At 39.3% G+C, this 17,974-nt stretch overlaps 1 protein-coding gene across 1 annotated transcript; it reads left to right on the top strand.

The window, feature by feature from the left end:
- Positions 1-397: 397 nt before the first annotated feature.
- Positions 398-14,398, top strand: KL (klotho). The gene is made up of 5 exons (XM_063304727.1): positions 398-1,150; positions 8,634-9,144; positions 10,871-11,136; positions 11,622-12,738; positions 13,713-14,398. Exons 1-5 carry the CDS (start codon positions 398-400, stop codon positions 14,108-14,110), a joined length of 3,045 nt encoding a protein of 1,014 aa, XP_063160797.1. The 3' UTR covers positions 14,111-14,398.
- Positions 14,399-17,974: the final 3,576 nt, after the last annotated feature.

Here is a 17,974-nt window from a genome sequence, read left to right as displayed (position 1 = left end):
GTGTTGGAGGCTGGATGGCGCGGACCAGCCGTCAATGCCTCGCCAGAGAGACGAGGGGGGAGCCGGCGGGCGCCTGAGGACTTCCTTTCTCCCCAGCCGCCGTCCGATCAACCCTCATCCCTCGGGCTAAGCGCGGGGACCGTGGCTTCTCTTCCTCTCGCTCTCCTCCCTCCTCCCACGCTGATCTGGAACAACTTGGTTAACCTCCCCGTTCCTTTTTTCCGTGGAGGAGGAGGAGGAGGCCTCCCCCCCCCCCCCGGTCTCAGGTAATTATTAATAGCTCCGCGGGCAGGGCAAAGCAAGGAATAAAGTGGGGTTGCCGGAGGGGTGGCGGGAGAGAAGGCAGCCGGCAGGCATCGTCCCTTCTCACCCACCTCTGCTCCTGGACATCCACGGAATGATTCCCGCCGCGACGTCGGGGCTGCCGTTCCTCGTCCTGGGAATGTTCCTCTGCCGCCCGCTAGCCGGAGAGCCGGGCCGGGGAGCGACCACTTGGTCTCGCTTCGCCCACCTGCCTTTCCCGGAGGACGAGCTCTTTCTCTACGACACCTTTCCCCCGGGCTTCCTTTGGGGGGCCGGCAGCGCGGCACACCAGGTGGAAGGCGGCTGGAACCGGGACGGCAAAGGGCCCTCGGTGCTGGACACCTTCGCGCACCGCCACGCAGCGCCTTTCCAAAACCCCGCCGGGCGGCCCTCCGGGGACTCGGCCAGCAGCAGCTACGACCACGTCGAGCGCGACCTGGACGCGCTGAGCGTCTTGGCGGTCTCCCACTACCGCTTCTCGCTAGCCTGGGCGCGCCTCCTGCCTAACGGCACGGCGCCCGCCAATCTTGCCGGGCTGCGTTACTACGCGCGCCTGCTTTCTGGCCTGCGGCAGCGTGGCATCGAGCCCGTGGTCACCCTCTACCACTGGGACCTGCCCCAGACCCTGCAAGATCTTTACGGCGGCTGGGAGAACCCGGTTCTGGCCGATCTTTTCTTGGACTACGCCCGGTTCTGCTTCCAGCACTTCGGCGGCCACGTGCGCTACTGGCTCACCATAGACAATCCTTACCTTGTGGCGTGGCATGGCTACGCCACGGGCAAGCTGGCCCCGGGTGTGCGGGGCGGGCGGGAGGTGGGCTACAGAGTGGCGCACAACCTCCTCAAGGTAAGGATGGAGCACAGCAACAGTCCCCAGCGTCTGGGGACCCTCTTGTTGTCCTTTGCTAAGCGTTGCTTCTTTGAGCGCTCGTCCGAAGTAGCTGGCCAGATGCTGACTTTTAGCAAGGGTAATTAATGGTCAGCTTGAAGAGCCACTCGGACCTTGCCTCTTGCAGATGCGTTGAACTCCGACTCCGGTCGTTTCCAGCCAGCAGGCCTTGTTATTCGTGCTGGCTGGGAATTATAAGGGTTGAAGTCCAACAATTATGGAGGGCACCAAGTTGTGGGAGATTGATCTGTATCTGAGAGCAGGCCTGTCCCGGTTAATATTCCATTCCTCAGAAGCAAGTTCCAGTGTGCTTTGGTGGGGTTTTACTCCCAGGTAGTACGGAGTTAAACTGTTAGACTTTGACAGCAAATGAACAGTCTTGAGGCAGATTAAAAATTAAATTATTATAGCTTAGTGTTAGTAGACTGCAGCAACATTTCATAAGGTACCCTAGCAGTGGATTTCGACTGAAATGTTAAGATTTGCCACAGATAAACATTTGAGTAAATTACAACTTGACAGAAAACTCCGAATGGGAATGATCAGATGTATAACATATATATTTCAAATTTCATCACTGCCCATCTCACTCAAAGAGGGATGATAATAACATAATAAGAATAGGCAGAGATATTGAAAACCTTGCTTTACATAGAATTAAGTTTGTTTTTCCAGTGAATATGAGTAGTAATGAGACATTTTCCTGATGTTTAGCCCACTTGGTAATGAAAATAAATTGCAAGTTATCCTGCAGTAATTTAATAGGATTTTATTGGTACTCTTTACTCACTTAACAGCATGGAAAAATGGTATGCAACAGCTCCAGAAAATTTTATTGGTGACATTCTCTATACCTTTTTGTTCCAATTCCTGATACCCGTGAGCTTGTCCGACATTCCTGGATCTCCGAGACAAAGATCAGAAAGCAGAATTTTAAAAAAAGCATTGGGTAAAAAAAGAAGTTTCCAACACTGAAGTTGGACACAAATCATCCGGAAAAAATGCTTGAGTTTAGTGATAGCCTTGTTTTGCATGGAGAAGATGATCTAGTAAAGATGTATTATGGTCATGAATCTGCCTTGGTCTTCTTTCTTCTGAGAGAAAAAGTCCGTTCAAGTCTTTTCCATGAGCAACCACAATATTTAACAATTCAGAATTCTGTGTAGAACAATGGTGTGCAGTATGACTCTGTCAACCTTTTACAGTGTTGATACGGTCACTCCTAGAGCATATGTAATGATTGCCTATTCAAAATCACTATTAGACTCACACAAGGCTTTTATGGATATCTGATTTAATAATGAATAGTATGCAGGATCACAAGCAAAGCTGAGAATAGTAAAAGCGTGGGATGTCTCCCAGTAAAAACCCAAGCAGTCCCAGTCCCTCCCCCCAGAGTCAGTACAATTCCATGCCCTGGAGGTGCCCCTAAGGGTTCCTGCTGGTGGTCCTCGGGAAATGTCCTTGACCAGTCAAGATAACCCAAACATGCATTCTTTACTGCCTGGTACAAGGGAACAGGAGCAGCCCCCTCCGTACAGCAACCCGTGTCAGCACCAGCATGACGTGGGAACATGTTACGATGTTTCCAGGACAGGGACCATGTCATAAAAGTTCTTCTGCTGTCATTTAGCTAAATTCATTATTTACCCTTCAGGTATTTGGGGGGGAAAACCCAACTTGCTAAGTCCTATGTCTTGCTTTCTGCCTGATGTTTTTAGGATTGCAGTTTGAGATTATAATGAACTTTCAAATGTAAAAACTGAACAGAACTTTTAATAGATAAATCTACATGTGGGTAAAAGTATATTACAATGTAAGGATATAAGATAAACACATTGAGATAGCAAAGGTGAGTAGTGCATGGGATATTATAACTAAACCAAGAGTGCCAGTACAAATAGATTATATTTGAAATGGCTGATTAAACTATTTCAGAAGAAGAAGTAATAATAGTGATAACATATTACAAGTACTGAAACTGGTGCAATAAATTATTCTTATTGATTAAAAAAATCAAATAACAGAGGCTACACTAGTTGTTTCAGTCTAATAGAAATGTGAAATGCACAGATTATTAAAGGGGACTAGATCATGTAGTTCCTGAGTTTAATAGGGTTCAGTGCTAAACCCAGGATAGCAAGATATTATTATACAACCATGTACAGGTAGTTCTTGCTTAACAACCACAACTGAGACCAGAATTCCTGTTGCTAAGCGAAGTGGTCATTAAGCAAATCCAACAAGATTTTACAACCTTTTTTGTGGCAGTCATTAAGCAAATCACTGCAGTCGTTAAGCGAACCACATGGTTGTTAAGCAAATCATTTAGTTCCCTATTGATTTCACTTGCCAGAAGCTGTCCGGGAAGGTTGAAAACGGTGATCATGTGACCATGGGACATTGTGATGGTCATAAATATGAACCGGTTGCCAAGTGCCCAAAATCGTGATCATGTGACTGTGAGGATGCTGCAATGTTTGTATGTGTGAGCGCTGGTTGTAAATTGGTTTTTTAGTACGTTGTAAGTCTGAACCATCACTAAACAAATGGTCATTAAGTGAGGACTACCTGTAATTCTTTCACATACTTAATTACTTGGAAGTAAATCTTTCCTTCCTGGGGAAATTGGTTTTTTAGCACGTTGTAAGTCTGAACCATCACTAAACAAATGGTCATTAAGTGAGGACTACCTGTAATTCTTTCACATACTTAATTACTTGGAAGTAAATCTTTCCTTCCTGGGGAAAACCGATCAGTGTGGTTGCTAAGAGATGACTTCATGTCAATCAGTCAATCAATCAGTCAAATCTTTTCAGTTCAGCAGGACATACTACCCCATAACAGTGATGTGGCAGTCTTAATTTTGTTTTATGATTTGAGAGATTTGATAAAATTAAAGTTCTTATACATGTATTATAGTTCTTTATAAGCCACCAGTGGTAAGAGTCAAGAATACTCCCCAGCCAAACATCTTATTGGATCAGTTGTTGAAATAAACTGTTCATGACCCAGACAATTGTGACAGTGAGGTATTATTCTACAGTGTAGAATCTGTATTAACTCCAGTATCCAAATTAGATATGAGTAATTTGTATCAGCATGTCTATCAAATCCAGCACAATGTGACAATTTTCAGCAGAGGATTACAAGGTTTATATTCAGGAGAGTATAATATCAGAAAGGGTTCCCAAGGCCCTTTTATCATTTAAAACTTTAAACAACTATTTCTTCAAAATGTTGCATATGGCAGAATTGAAAAGAGAAGCCAAATATTTTTTTTTAAATAGAGGGTGGAGCTAATATATTTAACATTATTAAAAGTAAAACTGAAATAACTAATTTAATGACCTGCCTGAAACTAACTAAAGCTGGTCCTATCTTTGCTTTGGAGAGTTCAAGACTGAGGATGCTGTTGCAAAGATGGCTGTGTGTATCCCATAATCTTATCAGTGTTCACAACAATCATATTAGGTTGATCAGGTGCAGAGATAATGGTTAGTTAAGGCTTAATTTTATTAAGGTATATTTTCTAAAAAAAGAACTACGCAAATAAATCTGTAACATCTTCACCTTTTGTTATCACTACCAATTTGATTTGCAGGGCCTTGACGTTCTGTATAATTTGGGGCCATATAATTCTTGTGAGGTCTCCCATATGGGCACGGGGTTACAATTTGTTTATTGCATTCGTGATTAGATTAACTACCCATCTTCTGATTCTTGTGGCTTTTCAAGCATAAGGCTTGATTAACATGCCTAATGAAATCAGTGAAATGAAACTCAGTTAAACAAAGCCGCATCTTGTCTTGTGCACTGGACAGTGGCAAGTTCTACATATAAATATATTATAGCAATATTTGTCAGCTCAGAAGGTTATGAGGTTGGAAGCTTTAATTATCAGAGATCAATGTTAAGGAAAGATGAACCATTGGGGACAAAATGACTTGCAGCACAATCTGGTACAAAGTTGTTCAGATTTAAGGAGTGAATATTAAGGAAGGAGTCCAAGTGCATGCTTTGCACAAAAAATATTCCAACCAACATAACATCTTCAGTGAAAAAAGGAATGGGTAACAGGTGATGTGAAAGACCTTTGCTTAAAATTCTGATACAACTGCCTGTCAAGGAGAACTGATCATGCTAAACTCATAGCCTGGTCCTTTACAAGGCAGGTCTCCTTGTGCTTATGGTATCTCAGAAGGAATATAAGTAGAAGGGAAGATAAATGTGTGCTGTCCAGCAGACTCATGGGCAGTTGCTGAAAATCATCAAGCAAAATAAAAATAGTAAGAATGAAGCAGCCACCAATGAGATATACTCAGTCCAAGAAAAGAAATAAAAGGAGGGTGCAATTTTCATACAGGGAACGATTTCTAACTTTAGTTTTGCTTTACATGCTTATATTCAGTTGTGTTCTCATGCCAGGGGAACAGAACTCCAGTGTAACAGATTCATCCTCCTCATTTTGCACCTTCCTTAAATCTGGGCAGGGTGTGAGGAATCTCCTAAGAGGTATCCAACAGAATGCTTTGGGAAAAGAAAGTAAGGGAAGTTCAACCATAAAGTCTCTTTCAGTAGAGTTCACCTCCCGTTGATCTCATGGATTGTTGTTGTTTATTCATTTAGTCGCTTCCGACTCTTCGTGACTTCATGGACCAGCCCACACCAGAGCTTCCTGTCGGTTGTCAACACCCCCAGCTCCCCCAGGGACGAATCCATCACCTCTAGAATATCATCCATCCACCTTGCCCTTGGTCGGCCCCTCTTCCTTTTGCCCTCCACTCTCCCTAGCATCAGCACCTTCTCCAGGGTGTCCTGTCTTCTCATTGTGTGGCCAAAGTATTTCAGTTTTGCCTTTAATATCATTCCCTCAAGTGAGCAGTCTGGCTTTATTTCCTGGAGGATGGACTGGATCTCATGGATACATTTACATTATGTGGTTTTCCAGGCAACAGTACAGAACTGTTTTACCAGTGCCTTCATTCAGGGTGCATTTTTGACTTCCCAAACTAGCCTATTACTTTCTAGTAGTCTTATCCAAGTTCTAAGTAGATCTGACTTCGCTTAGCTTTTCGATATCAACTAGATGGATGTATGCAATGGGACGTTTTCAATGGAGAACCATACTTTTGCTTAGCTTAAGCGATCACACATCATGGTCACATAGATACTAGATTTAAAACACCTGCAGTTTCTTAAAAATGTTCTTCCCCTCTAAGAGACCATTCTTATTCTCAGAATGCTTGAGATTTTTTTTTTCTGATTTTTTCTTGTGTGATGAGCTTACTTTATTGTTAGAGGAATGGAAGGTGCTAAGCCTCCCTGGCTGAAAAAAAGTTCAAGGGAAAATGTTCCCTTGTGATCTCCTCACTTGGGATTCATTGCAAGCATGGAAAGCCAGAGAAACTGCAGATTGTTAGATGGTTATACAGTGAAGGAAAAATACATTCATCCTTGTAGAGAGCACCATCTTCTACCCATGAGAATTTCTTCAAAATACATTTTGCAGGTAAATTGTCTTTCATTAAAGTGAATGGAAGCTGGTAAGAACTGCAGGAAAATTAGTGCATTAGATTGCAGGGATTATCTTGATATGAGGCTGCCTTTGAAAACTAGTGGCAAACTTCTTTTTTATTGGGTTTTTCAAGGATGTGATTTTCATTTATATCAGTCCTTGGGCATTTCTCAAATCATAATTATCTTTAAAGTCCTAAATACCTATACTTGTTGAGGGTCTCAAAACCAGGGGACCCTGTGCTCAAGCTGTCTCAGTGATGGCTCCCTCATCTCTGAAACAGCTTGCCCCCAGATATTTGGACCCCCTCCCTATTATATGTTTGAAGAGCTGTGAAAACATAGGTCTCCAGGAAGCATTGGGGAAGCCCAAATGATGTTGTGCCAGGAAGGATGTGCCATTCTGTTGTTTATTCGTTCAGTCGCTTCTGACTCTTCGTGACTTCATGGACCAGCCCACGCCAGAGCTTCCTGTCGGTCGTCGCCACCCCCAGCTCCCCCAAGGTCAAATCCGTCACCTCTAGAATATCATCCATCCATCTTGCCCTTGGTCAGCCCCTCTTCCTTTTGCCTTCCGCTCTCCCTAGCAATATCATTATGTGGCCAAAGTATTTCAGTTTTGCCTTTAATATCATTCCCTCAAGTGATTTATTGCTTTTTTATATTTTAATTTTTATGTTTATTATTTGTAAACTGCTTGGAGTCTTTGGAAACAGAGTGGCATAGAAGCTGAAATACTTGTAATAAATGAATAGCATATATGCCTCCTTCTGTATATGCTCGATAAGAACATACTGTATCTTTGATCCCCACTGCCATTGGGATCAGAGTTGTTAAGAATAAGGGAACTATCTTTTTTTGGTCCCTGAAATATGAAATTCTGGCTACAAGAAATCCCTCTCAGGCCGTTTAAATATCGTCCGTCACATCTTGAATATCACTTTTGCATCTTCAGCTTGCCTTTCTGGGAATGTTTTTTCTTTGCTCCCGCCCCCTTTCCAATTATTTTGCATCTTCATTATTTTTGCTGCTTACCTTGTTTTCAGTGTTTGCTTTTAAATGGTGCAATTCTTAACCTATTAACATTAGTTGTCTTCAGCTGTTGTAAATTTCCACATGATCCTGGAAGTATATTGTATCTAGGACATTAATTTCTGGTGGGCCTGTTTGCTAGAGCTTTTTGTGCATACTCCAGCTTGAGCATCTGGATTGCAAGAATCTGCATGATGGAAGGGAAAAAATAGTTTCCTCCAGTAGTGGACCAGGTTTTTGCAGTTCAGATATGGTAGCCTTCAATTTATCCTCTTGGGGTAAGCAAGATCATGCAAAGGGCAGAAAATGTTAGAAGAAAAAGAGTTTGAATATGAATATAAATAAGAATATGAATTGGAGAAAAAGCCATTTGGTCATAATAATTGATTCTGATATTGAGTTTGGAACACTTTAATTGCAGGAGACATTATGATGTGTTTATTTTCAGTGGTCATTTGCAGCATATGTCTGCATTGTTCTTTTTTGTTTGTTTGTTTAATCCTATATACAGAGAGTTTGCTGCCAAGTGATTTGTTACGTTTAGTTTTGTTGATCGCCATTGCATCATTTCAAATGGGTGCTATGGGGAGAGGCCTTGCTTTGACCCTGTTACGATTCAGTAAAGATGGATGAAATATTTCAGGCCAACATTCAGAGTCACGGAGAAGTTTTCTGTTCACATTAGCAGAATACAACTGGTATTTTCCTCCAGTTCCCACCCAACTTTTAAAGCCATAGAAGCCAGTTCAACTTGCTGCAGTCTCTTAGACAGTGCCATGGCCTCTGTTGTTGATTAGTTGGTGACATATATGGTGACCATATAAATAAAGTATAAGAATATTAACAAATACAGTAACATTGGTTGACTCGTGCATTTCTTTTCTTTCTGTAGGCCCATGCCAAAGTGTGGCATCTTTATAATGATAATTTTCGTCCTGCTCAAAGAGGTCAAGTATCAATCGCCTTAAGTTCTCACTGGATAAAACCTCAAAACATGGCTGAAAAAAATATCGAGGCATGTCAGAAATCTCTTGACTTTGTGCTGGGCTGGTTTGCTAAGCCTATATTTATTGACGGAGACTATCCTCAGAGCATGAAGCATCACCTTTCCTTGACATTACCAGAATTCACTGAAGCAGAAAAGAAGTTAGTCAGGGGAACAGCTGATTTTTTTGCTCTTTCTTTTGGAGCCACATTAAGTTTCCATCTTGTGGATTCTGACATGCTGTTCCAGCAGCGGGAGTCCCTGAACCTGAGGCAGCTGCTTTACTGGATAAACAGGGAATATAATACATCACAGATCTTCATTGTGGAGAACAGTTGGTTTGTTTCTGGAAGTATGAAGACAGATGATTCCAATTATATGAATTACCTAAAAAATTTCATTAAGGACACATTAAAAGGTAAAGTTGCTGTTGGCATTCTTGTCAGTATATGTACCACTTAAGAGAAGCATTCTTATTATTTCAATTAAATAAGTTCTGTATGAACATGAATGAACCGATGTTTCCAGGCAGATGGTTTAAGCAGTATGTAGCTGTCCTGCTTTTCTTCCTTAATATTTTATTTTCCTAGTAAAGAAAATAGAGTATATAAAAGGTATGGGAAAACATGGGAAATTTACAACTGAAGGATTATGTAAGTTGTATTTCTTGGAAAATTCCATACATGAGGGAAAATATTTGAATGTGAGAAATCTTGATTGGATGCTTATTACAGAATCATGTTCCAAAAGTATAGGATTTACTCTATCATTGCAAAAACATTTTCTGAACAAGAATGGATATTGTTTTGTTGGTAATGGCAGTAAGATAAAACGCTTAATATTACTTTGCAACACTTGGTTATATAGTTTGCAAAGAATCACTTGAAGGGAAAACTATCCAGTGATTAGTTTTAGTGCCTTGAGATAGCTGAACAGATATTACTGAGCAGGTGTGCAGTCTTATATTCTGGCAGTAGTCTATTCAGATTCTTGGTCTGGTTAAAATAATTTGTTTTCCATTAATGAAATAACTACATGAGAGCTTATTCTGCTTTTACAGCAAGTTTATGCAGCTGTATTTCAGTCTCATATATCCCTATTAATACTTCTTTGACGATGAACTCAAGTGTTGGTAAATGCATCAGAAGGAAAAATTAATTTTTAATTTTTATTTTTAAATAACAGCTGAACTACATCATTTCTCTGTGGAAAATCGAATTTACTATATACTAGTGTCAAGTTGTATTCATTTTACATAAAATGTTCTTATTTTTGCAGCCCTTGCTAAACTGTGGTACGTTTATAATTCTAAATTAAGATAACACCTGTTTACTGTTGCAGCTTATATCTTGCCAATTTACAATAAAACAGACAAGACATACATATGCGCACATATGTACTTTGTGTGTACTTTAGGTATTATAGTAGGGGAATTGCGGGAAAAGAGTGCCATCTCAAAAAAGGTAGGGAAAGCACGTCTGTATATATTGCATCTCTGTTTCTGCTGTCCCCTCATATTGTGTCTAGAATCATTTCCTTGCTAGTGACTTACAGCATTTTCACAGTATCATCCAGCCATTGTTGAAGTAATATTATTAAGTGATAAAGTGGTAAGGCCTACCTATATTATAATTTTGGCATAACAATAATTGAAGATTCTAGAAACACTGTACATCCCTAGTGTGGAATTGATCTGTGTGTGTTTGTGTGCACTGGGAAGCACAAGAAGTACAGGTGCGTATACTCTGCTTTGAGTCATGTCATCAGGAGGTAGGGTCTCACCAGGAATGGAAGAATTGGCAGCATTCAGGGCTGGTGCCCAACTTTCTTTCCCAGAGAAAGGCATTTGGGGAATTGTTTCTGGATTGTTTTTCTCCAGCCTAGTAAGGCCATTTTTTAACTCAATATTTCTTTTTCTGGCTTCTCCCAACCAACCACATTTGGTTTCATTCTGTTTCTCTTTTAAACGGATTATTCTAGTCTTGATTAACTTGATACCCTCCAGGTGTTTTTGACTTGCAACTCCAGAATCACCTAGAAGGCTCTATTAAGCCAAGATATTTTCTGCAAAACAGATATAACTATTCAGAAGTGTACAGTGTTTAATGCACAGAGAAATTAGTTCTGTGTTATTTCTTCTTCAGCTATCAGATATGATGGAGTTACTGTGATCGGGTATACAGTTTGGTCCCTCATGGATGGTTTTGAATGGCTCAGAGGCTACATTCGACGGGGCTTATTTTATGTTGACTTTCAAAGCCAGGATAAAAAAATGCTATTGAAATCTTCGGGCTTCTTCTACCAAAAGCTGATCAAAGACAATGGTTTTCCCCCAACATCAGAAAGTCAACGTTTTGAAGGAACTTTCCCCTGTAATTTTGTTTGGGGGGTCACAGAAAACTTTCTTCAGGTAAGACAATTGGGAAACCAAATAAGATTTTCCAGTCTTTCTTTGGTGCTAGCAGATGATAATTTTGTCTCTGATTCATTACAAGCATTTTATAATTGCACCAATATGAAGGAACACTCTGACAAAACTCTTCATAAATATTAGATTCCTCTCTGTATCACATGGGAAATATCTATACACACCTAGAGACCAACTACAACATTTATTATCTTTCAGCCTTTGTTATTTCCCTTACGATGTGCTGCTGGACAGGGGAACTTTGTTTTCTGCTAAGGAACCTACGTGTTTGGGATAAATGGGCACTATAAAATTCTCCTATAGTAGATCTGTTGGCAGAAATATGGAATTTACTCAGAGATGGCCCTAAGTTAGCAAAAAGAAAAAAAAAGGGATAACATCTACCATTTTCAGTTGCCTTTGTGATGATATTAGTTGCTTTTTCTGTTTGTGACAGATTGAATTCCTTTCTCCCTCTCTCCTTCTAGATAGATACAACTCGATCTCAGTTTCTTGACCCTAATGTTTATATATGGGATGTTCACCAAACCAAGAAACTTATTAAAATTAATGGAAGTGGTGTTCTGAAATGCAAGCCTCACTGTGTTGATTTTTCTGCTGTCAGACTCCAGGTTTCTTTACTTCAGAAAATGCACATCACACACTTCCATTTTTCACTAATGTGGTCTTTGATCCTCCCTCTTGGCAATGAGACAACTGTTAACCAAACACTTCTATTTTACTATCAGTGTTTTGTCAGTGAACTCCTCAGAGTTAATATCACTCCTGTAGTTGCTTTGTGGCAACCTGGGACTAAGAATCAAGGGCTGCCTCTTTCTCTGGCCAACGACGGAGGATGGGAGAATCAACATATTGTGGAAGCTTTTGTTGAGTATGCTCAGTTCTGTTTTAAAAACTTTGGCCAACATGTCAAATTTTGGATTACAATGAATGAACCTAATGTGAAGAACTTGACATATAAAGCTGCACATAATCTCTTGAAAGCGCATGCCAAAGCGTGGCACCTGTATGATAAAAAATTCAGAAAGACTCAAAAAGGTAAAATATCAATTGCCTTACATGCTGACTGGGTTGAGCCTGCCTGCCCTTTTTCAAAAAAGGACGAGGAGGCAGCCAGGCGTGTTTTGGAATTTGACATTGGCTGGCTGGCGGAGCCCGTCTTTGGGACTGGTGACTATCCAGAAGTGATGCGACAGTGGCTTCACCAAAAAAATGATCTAGGTTTTTATAATTTTCCATTACCTTATTTCTCAGCAGAGGAAAGGAATCTAATATATGGCTCATTTGACTTCTTTGCTCTGAGTCACTATACCACAATCCTTGTCAATTCTGAAAAAGAAATTCCTACAAAGTACGATAACCTCCTTGATATCCAAATGCTAAATGATATAACTTGGGTGAAATCACCCAGCCGAACTCCGGTTGTGCCCTGGGGACTACGGAAGCTTCTCAACTGGGTTAAACATAAGTATGGCAATATCCCAATTTATATTGTAGCCAGTGGAATCGATGATGAGCAGAATGAATCTCATGACAAGTTGAGGATATATTACCTGGAGAATTATATTAACGAAGCCTTAAAAGGTAAGGATCTTGTAAGCATTCATGCTTTAATATCCATGTATTTTGCTGCATTTTCTGGAGCATTATGTGTGTGAAAGACACAGAGAGAAAAATAATAGCACTGTGGTTTCAGATGATAAAATAAATGAAAACTAAGGATGTGCACTGGATTTGAAGGCAAGATGTTTCAAGGCACCCAGGGTGCAAACATAGCACCTGTCTGCAAATCCTTAAACCAAACACTTCTTCTAGGATCACATGCTCGGAATCACCTTTTGGCCTTCAAAACCAAAGATTAGCAAGACCCTAATGAAAATTTAGTTTTCACAAATACAAAGCAGGGTGAAATAGGTTGTGTCTGAGAAAAAAATAAGAACAAATAATTTTTTTTATTATGAAACCATTGACTGTAAAATATATATTTTACCCATCCTATTTATATCTAGATTCTTTTTTTGCTGCCCTTGTGATCTCTTGTGCCACATTTTCTCCCGGTCTGTTGTTTTATCATCCTTTTTTCTTCCAGAGAGACCGGAATTCATAGAACTATGACATTGTTAAAAATTCAATATTTTTTTTGTCTTCTGCTGCTGTGATACTAGTATCTCTTTCAATCTGTTCCCTTTGATGGCCAGGAAAGTTTTTAAAATATTTTTTTCCTAAGCAAAGATAAAGTAAGGCTTTGCTATAAAGTAAGAATGGAGAGGAAAGGCTGATGGTTTTCAATGTTTGCTCCAAACAAGATGAGTTGTTTGAGTGTGATTGATATTTTTCTTTTTATCTACAACTAGGCACAGGAAACTTCACATTTGAAAAGAGTGATGAATTAAACAAAGATTACATTTATATTTGTTTCTATCTGTTCTTCTGTATTTGGTCATGTCAACTGGGGACTACAGCTGAGAAATGTATATTAATGTACAGATAAGATTGTTGCTAAAATAAACAGACCACTAATTTTTTGTTCCCGTTCTTTTCCATGTTCTTTTTTGCAGCATACACCTTGGATGGTGTTAATCTCCATGGCTATTTTGTCTATTCTTTCAGTGACCGAGGGGACTCTAGATCATATGGCCTCTATCGTTACGTGATAAACCAGTATGAGGCAAAGCCTTCGCTGATGTATTATAGGCGGATAATTGACAATAACACCTTGCTTAGCTCAAGAAGTCCAGACCAGCTTTGCTCCAAAGAGCTTCTTCACTGCCCAGAATGTGAATCATTGCAACCCAGAAAATCTTTGTTGGCGTTTATATCATTCATACTCTTTGCTTTCATTGTTACTATATTTCTGATTGCTTACTACTCCAAGAAGATTGAGAGAAGGCCCAAACATCATCTTCCAGTTGCTTGCTGCCTGTTACCTGTGTTACCTGGAGGAGTCTGGAAATAATTATGCAATAGTCTGTGATTACTATTGCACCATGTAGGCTGCCTAATGCTGTGGATCCCTAAGCACCCAGATGAATCATGTCCATGGAGTTTGTATGACTCCTCTTGGGATTGCTATTAGCATTTTTGGTTTTAGCTCCCTGATGTTAATTCCAACTCCCCTCTCCAATAGTTGCTTTGTTTCACCAACAGAGATGGAGGAGCAGAACATTGCCTTTGCTTGCATAATTAGAGAGATCCTCATGTAATTGCTCATCTGCACCGTGTTGATGGAGATCTCTTTGAACATGCTGAACGTGTCTCTTGGTGAGGATGGGATTCGAAGTGCATAGCTTGTACAAATGCTGAGGAGAGGACTGCTTGTTCAGCATGCTATCAGTGATGCCTTCTCTCAGGATACTCCTTTCTGCTCCCCTCTTTTCCATTTCCTGTTTCATACTCCAAAATCCGAGTCACCTTCTCTGTGCATGAACATGCCTAGTCTTTTAATAGGCTAATTTAGTTCCTGTTCCAGGAACTAGGATTTTCTTTCCATAAATTATTGTTGTAGTTCTGCATGTGCTGTGTCTCCTGATTGTGTATTTATTTGGTCACGATGAGTGCCTCCCTCCCCTTTAGCTATGTCATATTTTTAATAAATCATAAACCTTTGGCTACTGAATTCTCAGAATATAATTAACATATTGTTCAGTCAGGTGACGTTAGACTTTAAAAGCACAGGGATTGAATCCCTGATTTTCAGGCAGAAAGCATCAATTATCAGGAGTACAAATAATACTGTATTAGATGGATCACTGTTCTGTCAATAGCTGTGTTTTTGCTGAAAAGTCAACCTAAAAAAGATGCAGCATACAAGTAAGAATACTGAAGGCAGGAAAAGGTTTGGTATCATTTTAAAACTGCATTTTGTTCATCCATAAATGGATAAGCAATTGTGAACATGCCCAACTAAATTTTCCTATAAAAAGAGAAAAGTTATATGGTCAAAGAAGAATGTCTGAAGTCAGGGATTTCTGTAGTACTTGAATTTATTTGCACAAAAAGAGGCAGCCGAGGTAATTGGACAACTTGTCCTCTTTTTAGTTGCTGATTTTGTTCCACACTAGTGAAAGAATCTGTTTTGTTGCATCTTAGATAGGAAAGCTATAAATAGGGCCTGAGTAAGTAAGCAAGCAAGCAAATGACAGCTGGTATGATTTAAAAGCAACATGAATCAGGAAGTAACTGTGAGATTGGATATTTTCTGGTAACAAAGGGAAGTCCTACCCTGTTTGTTCCCTTGAAATCAGCAGGTACAGAAAGGAAGGAAATTGAACTAGCAACCAACAGATCCAGATCACTCCTAGCTTTTAATGTTTTTAAAGTTTATTTTTTCCTATTAGCATTTGGTGCAGTCTTGACTCTCACTTGCAGCTAGCATGTGCTCTTCCAACCTTCCTCATCTTGGCACCTGCTGATGTACTGGTGACTCCCAGAATGCTCAGCTTGGTTGGCGAAATGGATATAACCTAATTACAGTCTGCAATCGTAAACAACCTCACTAGACTTTAAACCCCAGAGAACACTGCCCAAATCAACACATATATGATTTGCTTCAAGTGTTCATAATGCTCCATCTATTCAATTTTGTAAAAGGGCGTTTAGTTTTGTTCTCTCTCCCCCTGCCCCCAGTTTTTGTTGCTGCTGACTTACTAAGCTTAAAAAAGAAGTTTTACCAAGTTTAAACATTCTCGGTACCTGATATTTCAAATGGTCCCATTAAATACATTTTCCCTTTTTCTGTAACAAAAAAATCACAAACTAGGACCAAACTAACTGATGCTGGATTTAAAGAACCAGCAGTGATAGGACCATTTTTGCCCTCTTAAATGGCACGTGTGTTTTCCACATTTCATTGCATTTGGGGAATCTAAACCGGGGCTACTGTAGTTTGTGGGCAGATTGCATATGTTTTCATGATACAGCAGATGTACCTATTCATAAAGAAGGTAAATAATACTCGGGCTCCATTCCTCAGATATGCTGTTCATCCAGTATTTAATCTATATATAGTAATAGGTATAAATATGGAGAAACTACTTTATTTATTTAACGTATTTCTATCCTGTTCACTCCTGATCAAACCAGCATGCAGTAGTTCTTTAATACAAATGCAAAACAACAGTAATAAAATGCATTACACATACAATCTAAAACGTCATTATAACTTCCATAAATAATAATAGTACACAGACAATTAAAGAAATCACACATCCAATGCTGAACTAGCCAGTCCTCTTAAAATAACTCTTTTTAAGATTGTGTGTGCAAGACACAGGAAGCTTGGGTATCACAATGTTATTTTTTGTCTCTTAAATCAGAGAGGGAGTAGTGATTCCAAACTATTGGAAAACTGCATCTAATAATAATAGCAAGTAGAAAACTGAATTCTATAATAAAAAGTATTGTGATTACACTGTAAATGTTAATTTGTGTATATGTAAATTTTCTCCAGGATTTGAGTGGGAGGAAGTGGCCCATTATTGTTTTGTTTTGCTTAACTACAGTAGAACATGACTTGGTTATGCGGCTAAAATCTTTCGTACTTGGGTTGAGGTATAGAGAATTGGTCAGCCTGATTTGTATTTAGAATTCTTGTTCCAGTGATAGAATTGCCACAAGGTGGATTTTAACCTATGTAAACAGTGTTTGTGTTCATCAGTCCTTGATATGAAAAAAAAAGTTTCAAAGTTTCAATTTTAAATTACACTTTGATGGGTAGAAAAAGGTTATTTAATGGAAAAACAAGGACAGCTAAGCTGTGAAATTCATAAACCCAATTTTTCCAAATTGTAAATTGCACACTATCTCTCCTCTATTATTTATTTACTAACTCTGAATTTTGCACTTTTCTATGAATATATCCCATATAAACAGGGAATGCAAAGGATAGTCCTTTTAAAGCATAATGGCTTCTATTATAATAAAAAAGTGTATAGCCATAACTGAACTGTGTTTTGCAATTACCATACATTGTTGCTGACTCTGTATGCTTTGAAAATTCTTCTTCATTTATGTCCTTTTTAATTGTGCTAATAACCTGTACGTTACAGTATTTGCACTTTCCTGAAACCTATAAATGTGATATGACTGTAAGCTTAGCAAATTCAGATTATGTCTGACATACTGTATTGTATAGAATGAATGGCAGCAGAGAATATATTTGCAAAGTGAATCAGCTGTTTGTCCTATTTATTATCTCATAAATTGAATTTCAATAATTTACTAGTTCTACATCTTTTTTAACAGTATGTTTATTTACTACAGTATTTCTGATTCAGCTAGTTTGTATTTTTATATATATATATATATTATATTAAAATATCTAGGAATTGATTGTCTACCTGAAGAACTGCAGGGGAAGTGTGCCCCAATCTGAAATCTTAATGTTCGAAAGTCCTAACCTGTTTGATCCTGTGTCCTCATCAGTGTAAATGATTTTAATCTCTCTTGGAGGCTACACACATAGCAGGTCCCCTAAAAAGGTAGTAAATTATGAGAAATTTTATATAGGTTGAAGATTCTCTTTAAATATATAATTTTATATATTGCAGAAGGCCAAGAAGATTAAGATTAATTTTAGACAGCAGTTTGGATTTGAGCAATACATAGCCTACAGCTCAGTTTATAATCCTGTAGTTCCTGAAAAGGACTCCATGATCTGGATCCAGGAGGATTTAATACTGTGGCCCAGGATGCCTATGATCTGAATGGGGGATCTTGTGCTGCCTATTTACGGTATATGGGCAAAAAATTCAGTTAGAATAAATGACAGTGGTTTTCTGTGAGCAAAGAATGAGTACTGTACAGGTCTCAGTTTTCAGAG

The sequence above is a fragment of the Candoia aspera genome, chromosome 5, assembly GCF_035149785.1.
Source record: "Candoia aspera isolate rCanAsp1 chromosome 5, rCanAsp1.hap2, whole genome shotgun sequence".
Taxonomy (NCBI): domain Eukaryota; kingdom Metazoa; phylum Chordata; class Lepidosauria; order Squamata; family Boidae; genus Candoia; species Candoia aspera.
The sequence above is the reverse complement of the archived record's forward strand: the minus strand, read 5'-3'. Positions and strand labels throughout refer to the sequence as shown.

Coding starts and splice junctions, on each gene's coding strand:
- KL (XM_063304727.1), top strand. CDS start 398: ATGATTCCCGCCGCGACGTCGGGGCTGCCGTTCCTCGTCCTGGGAATG. Junction 1,151..8,633: donor TGGCGCACAACCTCCTCAAG/GTAAGGATGGAG, acceptor TTCTTTCTGTAG/GCCCATGCCAAAGTGTGGCA. Junction 11,137..11,621: donor TCACAGAAAACTTTCTTCAG/GTAAGACAATTG, acceptor CTCTCCTTCTAG/ATAGATACAACTCGATCTCA.